We start from the raw sequence: 17,598 nt of genomic DNA, 5'->3' as shown, positions 1-17,598 counted from the left end.
TTCAGAGAAAGCTTCTCCTTACGTTTGTTGTTTTTCAAGTGGCTTTGGCTAGAATTAACCCATATACCAAATGGGCATATTTTGGAGTGGCATTTCCTGAATTTCTTCAGTCTTCTAGCTAAACACTCATAAGTCTTCTTTGCAATGCACTAGACACTTATAATGTAAGGGTTTATGTATTGTCTTTGTATAAATAGCTGTAGCTTTGGAGATTTTTGCTGCTTTGCCTCATAACCGTGTAACTGTTGACAAGTTATTTGACTTCCTTATACTCAGAATTTTCTTCAATAAGATGAGGGTAATATCTGCCCTACTATCTGCCAAGGATATCTGAGGATAAAAGAAGGTAATACATGGAAAGCATTTTGAATACAGCGTTCTTGTGCTGGCATAAGAAAGCTGTGGTATGGTGAGTATTGGCTCTGCCAAATCAAAACAGAAGAACAAAAGGATTATATGACATATAAGTAAAGAAATAAACAATAATAAAATACATGTTAAAATGTCATTAATCTCATTTAAGCAACATATTACAAATGTGTTTCTAGGCTATGGACCAAAATCTTTTCCCAGGGTTTATGTTATAAAGGGTTTTTATTTTGTCTTTATAAAATGTACATACTCAGAAGACAAACTTTGCTGTGTTTCTAACCAAATATTTTTTCTTGAAAAAACATGGAATGTCAGTGCTTTCAGATGAGAAAGATGGGATTAAAATATAATATTTTAAGACTTCTACAAAATTTTAGGAAATGATGTGGATACATAAAAAGTTATGTTTGAGAGTTAGTGTATTAGTTCATTCTCACATTGCTACAACGAAATACCTGAGACTGGGTAATTTATAAAGAAAAGAGGTTTAATTGGCTCATGGTTCTGTAGGTTGTACAGGAAGCATGACGCTGGTATCTGCTTGGCTTCTGAGGAGGCCTCAGAAAACTTACAATTATGGCAGAAGGCAAAGGGAGAGCAGGATTCTTACATGGCAGGAGCAGGAGCAAGAGAGACAGAGAAGGGAGAAGTGCCACACACTTGTAAACAACGAGATCACACAAGAATTCACTATCAGGAGAACTGATGGCACTAAACCATTCAGAAGGATCCAACTCCATGATCCAATCACCTCCCACCAGGCCCTATCTCCAATATTGGGGATTACAATTCAACATGAGATTTGGGTGGAGACACATATCTGAACTATATCAGTAAGTAACTTTGGGTTGAAATGAAAAGAATAAAGAGGAATTATTTCTAAATTCAAATTTGTTACACAGTATGAATTTAAAATTTGGCTTATTATCTGTAATAGTGGATGACTAAAGAATTTTTATTATATTGTATTATGAACCTTCATAATTTGCCTTTTTCAGTGCTTCTGAGAAGTGGGTTCCTTTGTAGGAGCTACATATTAGAGAGCTATCTTGGCCTACATTTCACTGCTGGAGACACATTATTTAGAGCCAGAGCTGGAAATGGAAAATAATCCCTTAACTCCCCCAAACTGGTGCTGATTGGGAGGAACCTAAGGGGTGAGAGTTTCCAACTACAGACTCATTTGGAAGATGGGGAACCAGAATAAAGAAAAGGAAAACTAGGCTAGTTAAGTCTGAGTCTTGAATTGTAAAGATCTCCGTATCTCAAGGGTATAATCTCAGTAACTAAAGTTTCCCCAAATTAAGGGAAAGAAATATAGTACAGAGTAATACTTAGGGATTTTCTAGGATATAGTCACTGTGAATGGAGTATGCATCCTACATTTTTAAAATTTTTCATGAATTCTATTCCTAAGTATATGTTTCACTTTGAATAAAATACTAAATTGGGTTACTTATACTTTTGGGAGCACACACTGGTTTTCTGTGAAAAAATGGCCCTTAGAAAATGTAAATGGTTCTTCAGTCAAAATCTACTATTAATACTTTTGTTCTTTTCTTTAAGCAAGCAAGCTATGCCGCATGCAGATAACTATCTTCCCTGCTTGTGATATCTCTAAGAATATATTCCTTGTAAGTGAAGAATAAGATAGCTAGCTGGTAAATGGAAGGAGACCTCTCATGCACATTATTGCCACAGAATTGGGACATGAAGTGGCGTTAAGTTGGGCTGCCATAACAAAATACTATACTGGTGGTTTTAAATAAGAGAAATTTATTTTCTCACAGTTCTGGAGGTTGAGATCAGGGTACTAATATGGTTGGTTTCTAGTGAGGGCTCTCCTTCTGGCTTTCAGATGATCACTTTTTTGCTCTTGTGCTCACAAGACCTTACCTTCACGTGTGCATGGAAGAGATATCAAGCTCTCTGGTGTCTGCTTTTAAAAGGGCATTAATTCTATTATACTAGGGCCCTGCCCTCAAGAACTAATTACCTCTCAAAGGCTGCATCTATAACACCAACTCATTGGAGGTTAGGGCCTCAATGTATAAATTGTTTGGGGGTTGTTGGTGGGACCACAAACATTCAGTCCAAACCACTGAGCAAAGGAAGAGAAAGAATAAAGGAACAACCAAGAGGAGAGCTGTGTTGAGCAATGGGAGTAAAAATGAGTGTCAAAAGTAGAGGAGGATGAAAGTGAGTGGAAGGTCTGAAGATGGCATGTGGAAAGTGACAGGTAAGAGAAAAATAATTTGTTTCTATTGAGAGTCAGGACAAATTCCAACATACCAAAGTTAGAAGTAATGGGTCCAATGAGGAAGTAATACTGAAGACGACTGACCTAAGGGATATTTTAGAATTATTTGTAATGTTTGAATTAAAGACAACAGGGACTAAAGAATAAAAATGTTTAGATGAGTCTAAAAGATCAGGTCAATGATGTAGCTTCTATTACAAGGGAACAGAAAAGAGGGTACAAAATGGCTTTAGGTGATCCAGGGGATTCAGAAAAGGTAATTTTAAGACAAAAGAGTAAAGTCTACTTTACAGAGAAAGCACTAAGTGTGTAGTAGAGATTGGTATATGAAGTTATATATTATGAAAATATTACAAAAAAGTAAAGGTACTTTTGTTTTACGAGAATGGCCCAGAATAGCTTTTTAAAAGAAATTAGGGAAGCTAGTGTACAACTTCCTGCTGAGGCTGATATGAGGGAGGACAGCATTATGCCATTCTGCATCAGGTCCTTTGTTAGTGCCACATAAGCTGGAATGTAGTACTTCAGGGGATGGACCTTCAGTCTGATTCAGCATAGTGTTATGTCTGAGATGCTCCTGATGCTGTTCAGCCTGGGTAACTGGCAGAGCTTTCAACTACTCCCTTTCTCTTGAGATGGATTGCAATGCTCACCTTGCTCATGAATGGCCTGGAATTCTGGATATTCCCATTTAAACTGTCTTTTCATTGGCTGGAAAGGAATAGTTGGTGGCTCCTGTGCTGCTTGATGACGATATTCTGAGTGCAGTCCCATTCCACATGCACTGGCTGCAACTTGGAAACAATTAGATATGGCTGGGCTTGTGAAAGACTCAATGAGGGAACCACAGTTAATATATTTAAAAGACATCTTAGAGAACACATCTCAGGGCATAGAATAGAGAAAGAATGCTGACACAGTCTTCTTCCACCCTTAAGAAGTAAGGAGCAACCAGAAAGGATGAGAGTGAGAAACACAGAGAAGGGAGTGGAGATTGAGCTCTGCAACCTTGCTTCCCTGGGTATGTGGCTGCTTCTTTCTCTGGCTAGGGTGTTCATGTGCCTTTTAATCACACCTGACATTCTGTTTCATCAAGCTCTCTTTCCAAATCCTCCGCCATGATCACCACAGTCCTCTTTGTTCTCCGGCTGATGCTCTAACATCTGGGCTTGGAGCTCCTCTGGCAGGATAGTCAAGAACTGCTCCAGCACCAGCAATTCCAGGATCTGTTCTTGGGTGCGGGTCTCTGGCCTCAGCCACTGATGGCAAAGTTCCCAGAATCAGCTCAAAGCCTCACAGGGTCCAGGTGTCTCCTGGTAGCAGAAATGCCTAACGTTCTGATGAGCTACCTCCTGGTTGCTGGAGTTCTTCCATATGAAGTAGCCCATATCTTGGCCCCAAGTGTAGTCCTATGCTTTAACTGTCAGGCGACTTTTCTATTCCCTTTGCGATTTAATAGTCAAGGCTGCAACTGTTATGGGCTGTAACAGTTCACGTAAAGTCTTATTTTGCAGGTTGGGGTATATGGAAGTCTGCTTTAAGGAGGCTGTCCTTGGGCAAGTTTCTTTTGGGTCACTCCCAAGGCAAAATAAATCATTACTAACTTGCAGAAATGAAAAGGTTGCTAAGAACATTTATTTATTTTTTTAAGATTAAAGACATGTAGTCATCTTGAAGCTCATTGATTGAATCACTAATTCAAAAGGAAAATGGACAATTCGGGTGAATTTTATCATGTGCGACAGAAAGCACAAACTAGGTAAGACAGACATACAATTAATAATATGATTTGAAAATTGCAGATACGAGGATGAAATCACTTTTGTCAGACCCAGGTAAAATACGGCTGGGAAGGCATGAAGGAGAGGAGGCTCATGCTTACATGTTTGAGATAAGAACTGTTTCCAAGGACTTTCTAAACACCGCACAAGAAACCCTTTCATTTCCTCCATGCATCTCCTGCTTTGACAAGGTTTATCAGTAGACATTTCTTACCACTGCTGTAATTCAGATACGATGTTCTGGAAAGAACACTTGCCCAATTATGGGATCTCCACCATGAATTGACAACTCCAGCTTTGAGCCTCTGAAACCAGTGAACACGACCTCTAAGCAGCTTATATGAACCTCTTTTTGCTAATAAAAACTTGCCTTTACCCTTCCCTCACTGAATGCATTAGTGGCTTGCCATTCTGTGCATTCTAGGTTATAATCTTCATTTCTCATTTGCGAGTCAACTTTTTTTAAGTTTAACAATGGAAACAATGTGAAGCTTGACTACAAATATTATAAAATTAAGACACCAAAGCAAGCATACTCGTGTGTCTCACTACAAATACATCTACATATAACACTTCTGATCATTAGAAAATGATCCAATTGTGTTTAGAGGTTCAATGACAGCATAAACAGATTTAAGTGTGATTATACACCTCATTTCTCCCACAGGGCTCCTCTACTAATGCCTCTGGGAGCTTCATACTGCCAGCGCCAGGAGGGGAGAGGAGAAGAAAGGAAGTCTTCTCTCCATGCCCTCCTGGGGCCCATCTTGGTGTTGTGTGTGGTGGAGGGGGGACGAATCTGGGGTCTCAGTCGCAGCCTCCTCTTGCAGCTGCCACTTTCATCCCCGAAATCCTGTTCGTAACAATCAACAGGAACCCTGAGAAAAGTTAGAGGTGTGAAGTCCGCACATAACCCTGGGCCACAAACTTGGTCCCGGACGCCACAGGACACTCACTCACCCGGGACACACATCCTGGCCGGAAGATGGGCGGGTACCGGGGCTCCTGCTGCTTCTGCCCCTCTAGGAAGAGGCTCTCCGTGGTGGTCTCGCGCGCCCCGTACCGGGAGGGAGCCGCCGCGGGGTTTAAGGGTGCAGTCGGCTCCTAGCCTAGCGGATGGCAGCTCCCTCCATGATTTTGAAATGTTGATGGATTAACCTTCTAGAAGGGTGCTAGGTCTCCCTCTTTCTCCTGCCACCAACTTTAGAGTTGTGGTGTACAAGCGCTATATTTTCTGATGTTATATTCCATAGGAATATTTTCAGTGACATAATCAAGTTTAAGCGTTAAGAACTAGGGCCCTGGAATAAAATGTGCGTGAAAATCTTGGTTCTACCACTTACTATGTGATCTTTAGCAAGATAGTTAACTTCATTACTGCTGAGTTTTCTCATCTATAAAATGTGAAAAATAATAACCGTTACAGAATGAGGTAGGACATACTAGCACAGTACCTGTAAAAAACTGTGGGCTCAACATTACCTTAAAAAACAAACCAAATATTGTGTTACTTAGATCCCGTCAGGACATTTTTAACGTCATTGAAAGTAAATGCTATCTCTTACAAAGCCTCTTAGTGGGAGATTTTGTACATTTCACATGATCATACATCTAACATCAAGCTCCTGTTTACATTTTATAATGTAAAAACCTTACATACTATGGAATGTTTCAGACTTAAATCATTCCTCCCTACCCTCTTTCATATACTATCGCTCTACACTCTCTTCTCAGTCTTTTCTGTAGACAGCAGCCAGCAGCAATGAAATAACATTTCAGGACCATTATTTCCAGTACTAACTTCCTCAGTAATCTACCACAATTGCCAGTAGCCAGAGAATCCTATCACTTTCTGCCAGGAGAGCTCCCTATAGTCCCTATCAACCTACCCCAGAAAGGTGCCAAAAACCAGTAAAAGCCCGGTTATCCTGTGTCTATCCTCCAACTTCTGAGGTTTAGTTCAATTTGAACACATTTTCTCACTCCTAACCCAATTCTATTCTCTTCCTATCTTACTTAAATATCTGGATTCTGGCCTCTTCCCTGGGGTGCTCTTCTGCTTTTTTACTTCCTGGTATGACCTCTGGACACAGATTTTGGCCTCATATAGGAATGCCACCATTACATATGTCCTTATTTGACATGACTCTCTAACTTAACATGAGCATCTAACTTAGTTTTGTGGTCTTCAGTTTTTAAAGGGATGCTCTGAAAACACTGTTCTGCAGTGCACTGTGCAAGCTATTTCACTCCTGGGTTTAGCTGACCTCTTTTTCTGCAAAACTAACTAGGAAAATAAACTAGGACTGATTATCAGTTTCTTTACCTAAATCTTTATTTTCTTCCCACACTGTAATCATGCTTGTTTCCCCAGTCTCTATTTCTTTATATTGCACTGCCATAGACTACCCTATTTATTAGGCCCCCTAAATGTAGCTCTTTTGGTTTGACTTTAGTAGTCAATGAAAGAAGGGGTACATCATCAGTCTCACAGAAAGCACACACACACAGATGAAGACCAGACACTGGTCTTTCAGTCTTTCATCTTGCCCAATATTTATTTTTTATTTAATATTTTTCATATTGTGTCATTTCCTCAGCATTTACATACAAATTTAAGTCCCTTACATTAATAGGTTTTCCCTCATGTGAATTCTCTGGTGTTGGCTAAGGTTTGAGCTCCGACTGAAGGCTCTTCCACACTCACTGCATTCATAGGGTTTTTCTCCAGTGTGAATTCTAAAGTGTCGAATAAGATGTGAGCTCACTCGGAAGGTTTTCCCACATTCACTACACTCATAGGGTTTCTCTCTGGTGTGAATTCTCTGATGCCGGATAAGATGTGAGTTCAGGTTGAATGCTCTCCCACATTCTTTGCACCCAAAGGGTCTTTCCCCAGTGTGAATTCGCCGATGTCTAGTAAGATCTGAGCTCTCTGCAAAGCTCTTCCCACATTCATTACATTCATAGTGTCTCTCTCCAGTGTGGATTCTCTGATGCCTAGCAAGTTTTGAGCTGTGCCTGAAAGCTTTCCCACATTCATTACACTGATGAGTTTTATCTGCACTGAAAACTGCTGCATGTTTAGCAAGTTTTGGACTCTTGAAAGATTTTCCATATTGGTGAATTTTTTCTCCAGCATAAATTCTTTGAGGGTTAATAAAATCTGAGTTCCATTTGAAGCTCTGGTCACAGGTATCATGTTTACAAGATTTCTGATGTGTGAATTCATTTGAGTTCAGATTTAATCTCCTCTCACATCCATCATGGCTTATTGTTTCACCTCTGACTGTATTTTTGTGGGCGAGGATTTTACCAAAACCTTCATCCTGGGCAGATGACAGTCTCTGAGACTCCCCTGATTCTTTTTCCCATTGCCTCTTTACCCTGCCTGCAGACTTACAGATGTCTTGAGATTCACCAGATGCTTCTGATACGTATCCTGAGATTCTTCCAGATGTAATTCTCTGTGATTCAATTTTTTCAAAAATTTCCAGCTTTGGCATGGATCTACTGTTTTCACTCTCATTATCTAAAATAAAAAAGAAAGAGGTAAATATCACCTGTTTGCTGCACTAGAAGAAAGAAAATTTTGCAGCATGCTCAAGATAGTTACATATTGATATGCCCACTTTAATATATGACCTTTCATATAAGAGGAATGATAGAAGGAAAGAGGATGACAGGAATGAAAGAAACATTGGTAAGAACAAGTAATGCCTGCAGTGGTTGGCAGAGAGAGGAATCAGACATGTGAAGCATATATATTAGAAAAGATTGGGAGGAGGATTGCCATCAGCAAGAACTCAAGAGATAGGGGGAGACAGAGTAAGGAGAAGGAACTCTACAATGTTGACTGAAGGGGATCTTCGGAACCTTGGATCTATGATACATTTCTAGAGGGAAAATGGAGGCACTACCTCAAAGAAAGCAGATGAGAACACAGGAAAAGTAAAGCTATAAGTTACTCTGAAGTATGTGTGAGAAAACTTCCATCCAACTATCGTCTATTTCTTCCTCATATTCCATGGTTAATCAGTCTTCTAAATCCTGTCATCTCTGTCCGCTAAGTGTCCCTCGTATAAATCCCTTCCTTTACATTTCTGCTACCATTGCTATAGCCTTCAACCTCACCATTTCCTATCTAGACTTTAACTGCCTCCTTGCTGTTTTGACTGCACTTTTCTTCTTGCTAGTTATCCTAAAGATCCTTACTAGACTAATGGTCATTAAACACTGTCATCCTTACATACTCTACTCAAAAACCTTGAATCTCTCTCTCTCTCTCTCTCTTTTTTGTTACAAGACTAAACTCCCCAGCCTGGTTTCCAAGATCCATTTATGATCTAGTCTTCACAAATCCCACCTTGTAGCTCACAACTCTATACCATGCTGGAGTTGAAATGCCCTTCTTTGTTATAAGGTATCCTTTGTCTACAATATGCTAGGGCAGGAAAGAGGGTTAGGGAGTGCTGTTCGTGGGGTGAAGGAAATTTACAATTTTATATAGGATAGATGGAGATGTTTCCAGAACAAACCTGAAGGCAGAATATGTAGAAATTTATTAAAAATTAATGGTGGCTGGGCGCGGTGGCTCATGTCTGTAATCCCAGTACTCTGTAAGGCTGAGGCAGGTGGATCATGAGGTCAGGAGTTTGAGACCAGCCTGGTCAACATGGTGAAACCCCGTCTCTACTAAAATACCAAAATTAGCCAGGCTTGGTGGCAGGCACATGTAATCCCAGCTACTCGGGAGGCTGAGGCAGGAGAATTGCTTGAACCCAGGAAACAGAGGTTGCAGTAAGCCGAGATCACGCCACTGCACTCCAGCCTGGGTGACCACTGCACTCCAGCCTGGGTGACAGAGCAAGACTCCGTCTCAGGAGAAAACAAAACAAAACAAAACAAACGAACAAACAAACAGTAAGTTATTCTTGGGTTTACTATAGGGACCATTCACACCTTAAGTGCTACTGTATCTATGAATCTTTTAAATAGATGAGTTTTAGAACAGAGATGCGTAGTCAATGGAAGTAGTCTCTAGAAGTATAGCTAACTTTCTATAAAAGTGTGAAAGAGCTTTATAAGACCAAGAGCATAAGAGGAAAAATATGGACCACGGTCTATGTTACTTGTGAATTATATACTATTTCTCAGTATATCATCGTGTATCTGTTTCTCTTGATCATTATATGTACTTCTTTATGAACGTTTTGCTTCTGCCCATGTATTTCTTTTTCTTTTGCTTCTTTTCTCTTTTTATGATATTTTCTCACTCATTCACTTTTATTTCTTTTAATTTGGTCATATCATAAAAATGTTCTGTGTTTTGGAAATATTCTGGATAAGGAACAAAATTATCTTTTCCCCCACAATTGGCCAAAGACTCACAGGAAAACAAGTTCTCTCTTTTCATTTTTTTTTTCTTTTTGAGATGGAGTCTCGCTCTGTCACCGAGGCTGGAGTGCGGTGGCGCGATCTTGGCTCACTGCAAGCTCCGCCTCCTGGGTTCACACCATTCTCCTGCCTCAGCCTCCCGAGTAGCTGGGACTACAGGTGCCTGCCACCATGCCCAGCTAATTTTTTAGTACAGACGGGGTTTCACCCTGTTAGCCAGGATGGTCTCAATCTCCTGACTTCATGATCTGCCTGCCTCAGCCTCCCAAAGTGCTAGGATTATAGGCATGAGTCACCGCACCTGGCCACAAGTTCTCTCTTTTCATTGGGTAATAAAGGAAAGGACCACCTACAGTTACCAAGACTAGTTTGTGAAGGGAGATTCACTCTCTTGTTTCTTTAGTGATGTGCACTGTATGGCATTCTGCCCCTTACCACAGTCCCATAGGAGCTGGGGTTCTGATGAATCAAAATGGGCCTTGGTTTCCACTGGCTGTAACTGGACACTAAGTGCTGGTCCAGGTGGTGACACTTTTTTCCTGAATATTTCTTTTCCATGTTCATGGGCTTGAACCTGAGAAAAATAAAGTACATTAGGACTTATAAAAGAATCCCTGTGTTAAACATCTTCTAACAACGAAGAGAAACTCCCACAGGAATACAAAACTGGGGAAGGAAGAATCGAGTCTGAGTCATTTGTAAAATGTCACGTGGAATCAGACAGGAAAGGAGACATAAATGCACATTCAACCAATAGCTCCTGCAAGCTAGATACGCAATCTCAGGCCTCTCCTCCCATTGTGGGACTTTATCCATTATGGAGGTGTTAGATCTCCCATCCCATATGTACCTGGAGTACTGCTTTATCAGTGCCTCTTTCCAAATCTTCCACTATGGTCACTGCCTCCTCTCCACTCTCTGGGTAATGTTCATGCACCCAGGCCTGCAAATCTCCTGGCAGGATGGTCAAGAACTGCTCCAGCACCAGCAGTTCCAGAATATGTTCCTTGGTATGGATCTCCGGCTTCAACCACTGACAACAGAGCTCCCGGAGCTGGCTCAGTGCCTCACGAGGTCCAGGAGAATCCTGGTAGCAGAACTGCCTAAAAAGCTGCCTGCAGAGCTCCTGCTTAAGAAGTTCACTTCTCTGTAAGCAAGCGTCCTGCCTGTGGATAAATTCTTCCTCTTCTATCTTCACTATCAAAAGTCCTTCATCCTCTGGAGAGTTCTGGGCTGCAGCTTTCTTTGATTCCGTAGCCATCTGTGGAAAGAATATATTATCAGAACTGCTTTGGAAAGGGTCTTCTTTAGTTTCAAGAGTCCTCCTGAGGGATCAAAAATTACTATTACTGTCTAAGAAGATGAAAGACCACGTAATAAAAATCATCATTCTCCATTACACAAAAATTTACTGGGCATTTATTATATGCAAAAGCACTGACATACTTGGTTTGTAGAATACAACTGTTATGATTTCTGCTTCAAGATAGCTTAACTTTTAAATTTAAAAATAAGAATTTAAATTTGAAACAATAAACTTAAATGTAATACTAAATATTAACAAAGTACATGTTATTAAATTTTAAAAGTCACAGAGAAAATAAGGATGAAAAAGAAAAATGATGTGCTTCATAAAATAGGAGATGGGAAAAATACAGATGGTTGCAGTTGTCAAGGGAAGCTTAATGAAAAAATGAAATTCTGAAGAATAGAAAAGATTTGACTGGGATGTGGGAGAGAAAGAAATAGGAAATTACAAACAGAGAAACAGTCTGAACAATTGGGTAAGAGCAGGAATACAGAAGTGGGAAAGCAAAATGTTTAGTAGGTTTGTATAAGAAAATTATCGAGGCAAAGCTTGGAGATGTCACTGTAGAAAACATCAAATGTCAAGTTCATGAATTTGGAGTTTATCTTTTAGGCACTAAGGAGTCATTGAAGAGGAGTCAATTCTTCTGAGCAGAGTGACCTGCTGAACACTGTAGAGATGAATATGTTCTTCATTTCTAGGGTGGGTAGTAATAGGAAAAGACAGAAGTCACTGTATTCATGAAAGTATGAGGTTCTTTTTTTGTTTGTTTGTTTTTTGAGAGGGAGTCTCACTCTGTCACCCAGGCTGGAGTGCAATGGCACAATCTCGGCTCACTGCAACCTCCGCTTCCCAGGTTCCAGTGATTCTCCTGCTTTAGCCTCCTGAGTAGCTAGGATTTCAGATACATATCACCACACCTGGCTAATGTTTTTGTATTTTTGGTAGATATGGGGTTTCACCATGTTGGCCAAGCTGGTCTCAAACTCCTGACCTTGTGACCTGCCCACTGCCCACCTCGGCCTCCCAAAGTGCTGGGATTACAGGTGTGAGCCACCGTGCCAGGCCTGAGGTTCTTTTACTGAGCATTTCACTAAGTTGACTACTGACTGATGCAATCACATACATTTTATTAAGAATCTTATCACAAGCAAAGTGTTGGGCTATAAGTTGTATAGCAATGGTTTACAAGAAAGTCTGAATATGACACTGGGCTTGCTGCCTAATCATATGGGATCTTTGGTAGAAACAGGTTCTTAGACCCTACCTCTGGAGATGCTGACTTGGGCCCTGCTCCTAGAGATGGTAACTTGGTCAGTATGGCATATGCCTGGAAAATCTGTATTCTAATATACAGCTTAATGGATTAAACAAGAAGTGTTTGAGTTTGTGAACTAGTTGGGAAGAAATGATAAAACATGGAAATAAAAGATTTAAATGAGAAAACATTTAACATGTCATATACATTGCACATGTTTGTTAAATGTTGAATATCGAAGTATAAAATGAATTTATGGTGGAGATGCTGAATGTTCTAACTGTCCTGCGGTGGGAAGAGACTGTGAATGGTAGAAGGTATTTCCCAGAGGTGGTGGGTGTTAGAAACAAATTTTTGGTGCGGCAAAAGAAACAGCACTCGAACATGAATTTTCTCATCAAGGCAATTTTGCTTCTATAGAAAGGTGTGTCTCACAGATGGAGCAATGGCAAGAGCACACCTGAACAAGGGAGAGGAAGGGGTTCTTATCACTGACGCAGGTAGCCCTTACTGCTGTGTCGTTCCCCTATTGGCTAGGGTTAGACTGCACAGTCTAAGCTAATTCCAATTGGCTATGTTAAAGAGAGCAGGGGTATGAACCAGAGTGGTGGGGTGAGCAGTTTCAGCAGGAAGGACAGTTATGGAACGGGTAACTAAGGTGATGCAGGTCAGAGCAGGTGACCAGGGGTGACTCAGGTCAGAGCAGGTGACCAGGGGAATAGATGTGAACTACTGATTGGAACTGGTGGAAAAGGTTGTTTACTGAAACTAGGGGCAAGGAGACGAGGTTAAACTTTAAAATGGAGAGCAAAGAACTGAACATACTGACATAATAATTCTTTGAAGAGAAATTTAGAACTCACTGTATTTAACATAGGGCTTAAATTGGACAATAAAGGATGAGAAAGATTCAGAAAGGAAAGGACAGGAACAGAGTTGAGGAAGTGGGAATAAGCAGCAGGTTGATGGTGAGATCAGCTTACAGGGTGTGGTGGCTGGAGTGACTAAGAATTCTACTGCCTCTGTTAAGAAATTGCTCAACTCTAGTCTGAGTTCTTACAATTCCTAACACATACATATATGAATATATAAGTCCTTGTATTATTTTTAGTTGTTTGGCTGTTTTTTTCATCAACTGATTGCTGTTCCATGAGGTTAAGGACCATGAATTCTTAAGTGTTCTTAAGGCTTCATATTTGTTGATTGAATGAAAGGAAAAATTTGGAAAGTTTCAGATGACTTCTGTTTTTGGATGATCTGTATTTAAGATGATAATAAGACATCTACTTGGAAAAATATTTCCAACAGAAACAATGATATTTCAATAATGGAAAAGAACTTGGAATGGGAAGACAGATTTTGACAAGTGTTGGGAACAGGCCCCCAAATCTGGCCATAAACAAAATCTCTGCAGCACTGTGACATGCTTGTGATGGCCTTGATGCCCTCGCTGGAAGGTGATCGGTTTACCGGAATAAGGGCAAGGAACACGTGGCCCACCCAGGGTGGTAAATGGCTTAAGGAGTTCTTAAACTGTGCAAAAACAATAGCATGAGCGATCTGTGCCTTAAGGACATGTTCATGCTGCAGATAACTAGCCAGAGCCCATCCCTTTATTTCGGCCCATCCTTTATTTCCCATAAGGAATACTTTTTTTTAAATGCTACTAATATTTAGATGAATTTATTTCTTTTATGCATATATCTATACATTTTTAAACATATAGAGATTAAATTCAATGTGCATTTACTTAACATTTGCAAGAAATTAACTTTATATGAATATTTGATATATATTCATTAACATACTTTCAGTAAATCTTATGACTGGCTTGCTGTCAATAAACATGTGGGTAAATCTCTGTTCAAGGCTCTCAGCTCTGAAGGCTGTAAGACCCCTGATTTCCCACTTCACATTCTATATTTCTGTGTGTGTGTCTTTAATTTCTCTAGCGCCTGGGTTAGGGTCTCTACGACCGAGTTGGTCTCCGCAGACAAGATTCATGAAAAGGGTAGTTGAAGATATCTATCAGTATTAATTCTCCAAGAGTATGAAATAAATATCACAGGTTCAGACTGAACCTTGGAAAACAAACAGTTTGAGTGAGTATAAGAACAAAATTTATCAATGATAAAAAAAAAGTGGGGGGGGGGGGGGTCAGTTCCATGGTATATTAACCAGAGTCTCAATCCCTTATATTTTACTGGGCCATTCCTTTGATGTTTCTTGTTATGTTTCCTAGATGCCCTAACCAAGTAGTGTCCTAATGCTTATTGAGCATGATCTCATTTACCATAGTAAGATGGGTATAAAGTAGGCCCATATAATCCGAATGAAACTTCAATTATGCTAAGCAGCTGGTTCTACGACATGTTATCTCAGCTGATAGTCCTGTCTCCAGGTGTTTTATCATTTCTCATCCATTTAAAACCTAGTCCCCCTAAAGTTAGTAGCTTTAATAAATATTTATTGAGCATCTAGTGCCTTATAATACTGTGTTAGGAAGACTTACAAAAACGGGTAAGCAGAAGTGTAAACAAACGCTAGGAGAACAGAGAGGAACGAGTAATTAATTATAAGAAAGGTGGAGGTTAAAGAGGAGGGCTTCTGATGGATGAACATGCCTTGGTGGGTATATGGAGGAGGGGAAGACGGGTGAGAGTTTTGTTGGTGGAGGAGGAGAGAGTCAGGGGAAATCCGGTAGAGACCACAAAGCAGAACAGAGGCTTCAAGGGGCATGCTGGTAAAGGCTCCCATAGTACCTTGTGTTTCTCAAGGGTAGGAGGTCAGTGTTGGTTTCACTGCATCCTCGGTACACAGGAAATACTATTTACCGTGTCGATAAATTTCAGGACAAGCCAGGGTTGTCCCCAAGTGTCGTACAAAAGGGCAGTTACTCTTCCCAAGGGAAGCAGGGGACTGGGGATGGTCGTCACAGCAGTTTCTTTTGGCAGACAATGACAGATCCGAGACATTTGACACCCCTCCCCGTTCCACCTGGCTGGAATGGGCGACTCCTCTTACCAGTGACCCCAAATTCAGGATCAGCAGGACAGCCCCCACCCCACGCCACCACGCCCTCTCAGCGCTCCACTATGACGTCACGCGCGGCGGAGGTCACTATGGAGACCGCCAAACCCTTACTAAATACGTAAGCGCGCCTGCCCTCCCAACGCCGAAGCTGGTTCCACCTTTCTCCGGGATTCCTCTGAGGTCCAAGGTCTAGTCACCCAGAGGCTGCTAATTTCAAAGGCAATATGAGAGGGACTGGATGTTTGGAGGGGGAAACGGGGCTGGACGTCTGGGTCCCCAAACCCGGACTCACCTCTCGGACGGGGCTGATTCCGATCGGACACTTCCGGTGGAAGGACTGAGCGGCACTACACTTCAAGGATTCCGTCCACAGGGACTTGTGAGTCTGCGCAGAAGACGGGATGCCTTTGGACTACGATTCCAAGAATCCTTCCTGGGTCGCTTCAGGCGCAGACTTTTCGCCAAAGTCCTGAAGCTCTCAGGGCTTGAAGGAGGAGGCGTCTTTTTTCTCCATTGTAGCAGTGTGTCTCGCTAAATAACAGAGGGGACTCCCGAAAAGAAAATGACGTTGGCCGGGCGCGGTGGCTCACGCCTGTAATCCCAGCACTTTGGGAGGCCGAGGCGGGCGTATCACGAGGTCAGAAGATCGAGACTATCTTGGCTTGCAGGGTGACACCCTGTATCTACTGAAAATACAAAAAAAAAAAAAAAAAAAAAAAAAAAAAAAAAAAAAAATTGCCGGGCGTGGTGGCACGCCCCTGTAGTCCCAGCTGCTTGGGAGGCTGAGGCAGGAGACTCGCTTGAACCCGGGAGGCGGGGCTTGCAGTGAGCCGAGACCACGCCACTGCACTCCAGCTTGGGTGACAGAGTGAGACTGGGTCTCAGAAAAGAAGAAGAAGGGGGAAAAAAAAAAACAAAAAAAACATATACACTCGAGCACAAATTTTCTCAGCAAAGCAATTTACTTCTATAGAAGGGTGCGTCTCACGGATAGAGCAATGGCTAGAGCACACCTGATCAAAGGAGGGGAAGGAGTTCTTATCCCTGGCGCAGGTAGTCCCTAGTGCTGTGTCGTTCCCGTGCTGGCTAGGGTTGGACCGCACAGTCTAAGTTAATTCCGATTGGCTATTTTAAAGAGAGCAGGGGTATGAGCCGGGGTGGTGAGGTGAGTAGTTTCGGCGCGAAGGACGGTTACGGAACAGGTGACTAAAGGTGACTCAGGTCAGAGCAGGTCACCAGGGGTGACTCACGACAGAGCAGGTGACCAGGGGTGACTCAGGACGGAGCAGGTCACCAGGGAAACAGTTGTGAACTACTACTGATTAGAACTGGCGGAAAAGGTCGTTTACTGAAACTAGAGGCAAGGAGATGAGGAAAACGAGGAAGTTAAACTTTAAAATGGAGAACAAAGAACTGAAGTACTGACATACTGGTTCTTTGAAGAGAAATTTAGAACTCACTGTATTTAACAAGGAATTCAAGGCCAGCCTGGCCAACATGGTGAAACCCCGTCTCTACTAAAAATATAAAAATTTGCTGGGTGTGGTGGCGAGCGCCTGTAGTCCCAGCTACTTGGGAGGCTGAGACAGGAGTATCGCTTGAACCCAGGAAGTGAAGGTTGCAGTGAGCCAAGATCATGCCACTGCACTCCAGCCTAGGCGTCAGAGCAAGACTCCATCTAAAAAAATAAAAAATAAAAATAAAAATTTATTCGGGAATAGAAAATTGCATTAAAGAATAGACTTGCCAGAGTAAACTATGTTTCTATTCAGGGAGATAAGGGAAGACAAAGGTTTTTAAAGGAAGAATGAGGAGGTTTATGTGATTGTTTTGAAATTATTATCGTTGACTACAAAGATTGGTAACAAGGATGACACCAGTCTGAGGTTAGACAAACAGTTGCTGGGCAGATGTCCTTGCAGAAGTATTTTTGGTGTAAGGTGGGTTTTGCAGTCATATGTGATAGTTTTCTTATGAGGCGTACAAGCCTGAGAAGGGCTATGAAGAGACCCTTGAAGAGACCTGGCTCTGTCTGTCAGATTCTTGCTTTTGTTTTTATTTTTTAACACTAGTGTGTTGGCTCACTTTTCTAAGTCCCCACTTTGTGAGGCAAACGTGGGAGGATTAATTGAATGCAGGAGTTCGAGACCAGCCTGGGCAACATAGCTGGGACCTCGTCTCTACAAAA

At 41.5% G+C, this 17,598-nt stretch overlaps 2 protein-coding genes across 3 annotated transcripts in view; one reads left to right on the top strand and one right to left on the bottom strand.

Moving 5' to 3' along the window:
* LOC104670800 overlaps window positions 1-5,871 on the top strand; it is a 58,046-nt gene extending 52,175 nt beyond the window's left edge. The window contains exon 2 of the mRNA XM_030928412.1: window positions 5,081-5,871. Coding sequence (XP_030784272.1) covers window positions 5,081-5,276 — 196 coding nt within the window. The 3' untranslated portion in view covers window positions 5,277-5,871. The remainder of the gene's footprint in view (window positions 1-5,080) is intronic.
* Window positions 5,872-6,944: 1,073 nt separating this feature from the next.
* Window positions 6,945-16,105, bottom strand: ZNF165 (zinc finger protein 165). Of its 2 annotated transcripts, none has more exons than XM_010374169.2 (4): window positions 15,140-16,105; window positions 10,661-11,071; window positions 10,246-10,384; window positions 6,945-7,945 (listed from the first exon to the last, which is right to left on the bottom strand). In XM_010374169.2, exons 2-4 carry the CDS (start codon window positions 11,069-11,071, stop codon window positions 7,038-7,040), a joined length of 1,458 nt encoding a protein of 485 aa, XP_010372471.1. In that variant the 5' UTR covers window positions 15,140-16,105; the 3' UTR covers window positions 6,945-7,037. The 2 variants fall into 2 exon arrangements, with proteins under 2 accessions (XP_010372471.1, XP_030784934.1); XM_030929074.1 differs by having other exon boundaries at window positions 15,703-16,067.
* Window positions 16,106-17,598: the final 1,493 nt, after the last annotated feature.

Source organism: Rhinopithecus roxellana, chromosome 4, assembly GCF_007565055.1.
Source record: "Rhinopithecus roxellana isolate Shanxi Qingling chromosome 4, ASM756505v1, whole genome shotgun sequence".
Classification (NCBI taxonomy): domain Eukaryota; kingdom Metazoa; phylum Chordata; class Mammalia; order Primates; family Cercopithecidae; genus Rhinopithecus; species Rhinopithecus roxellana.
Note: the sequence above shows the minus strand (reverse complement) of the source record. Positions and strands in the feature narration are given on the sequence as shown.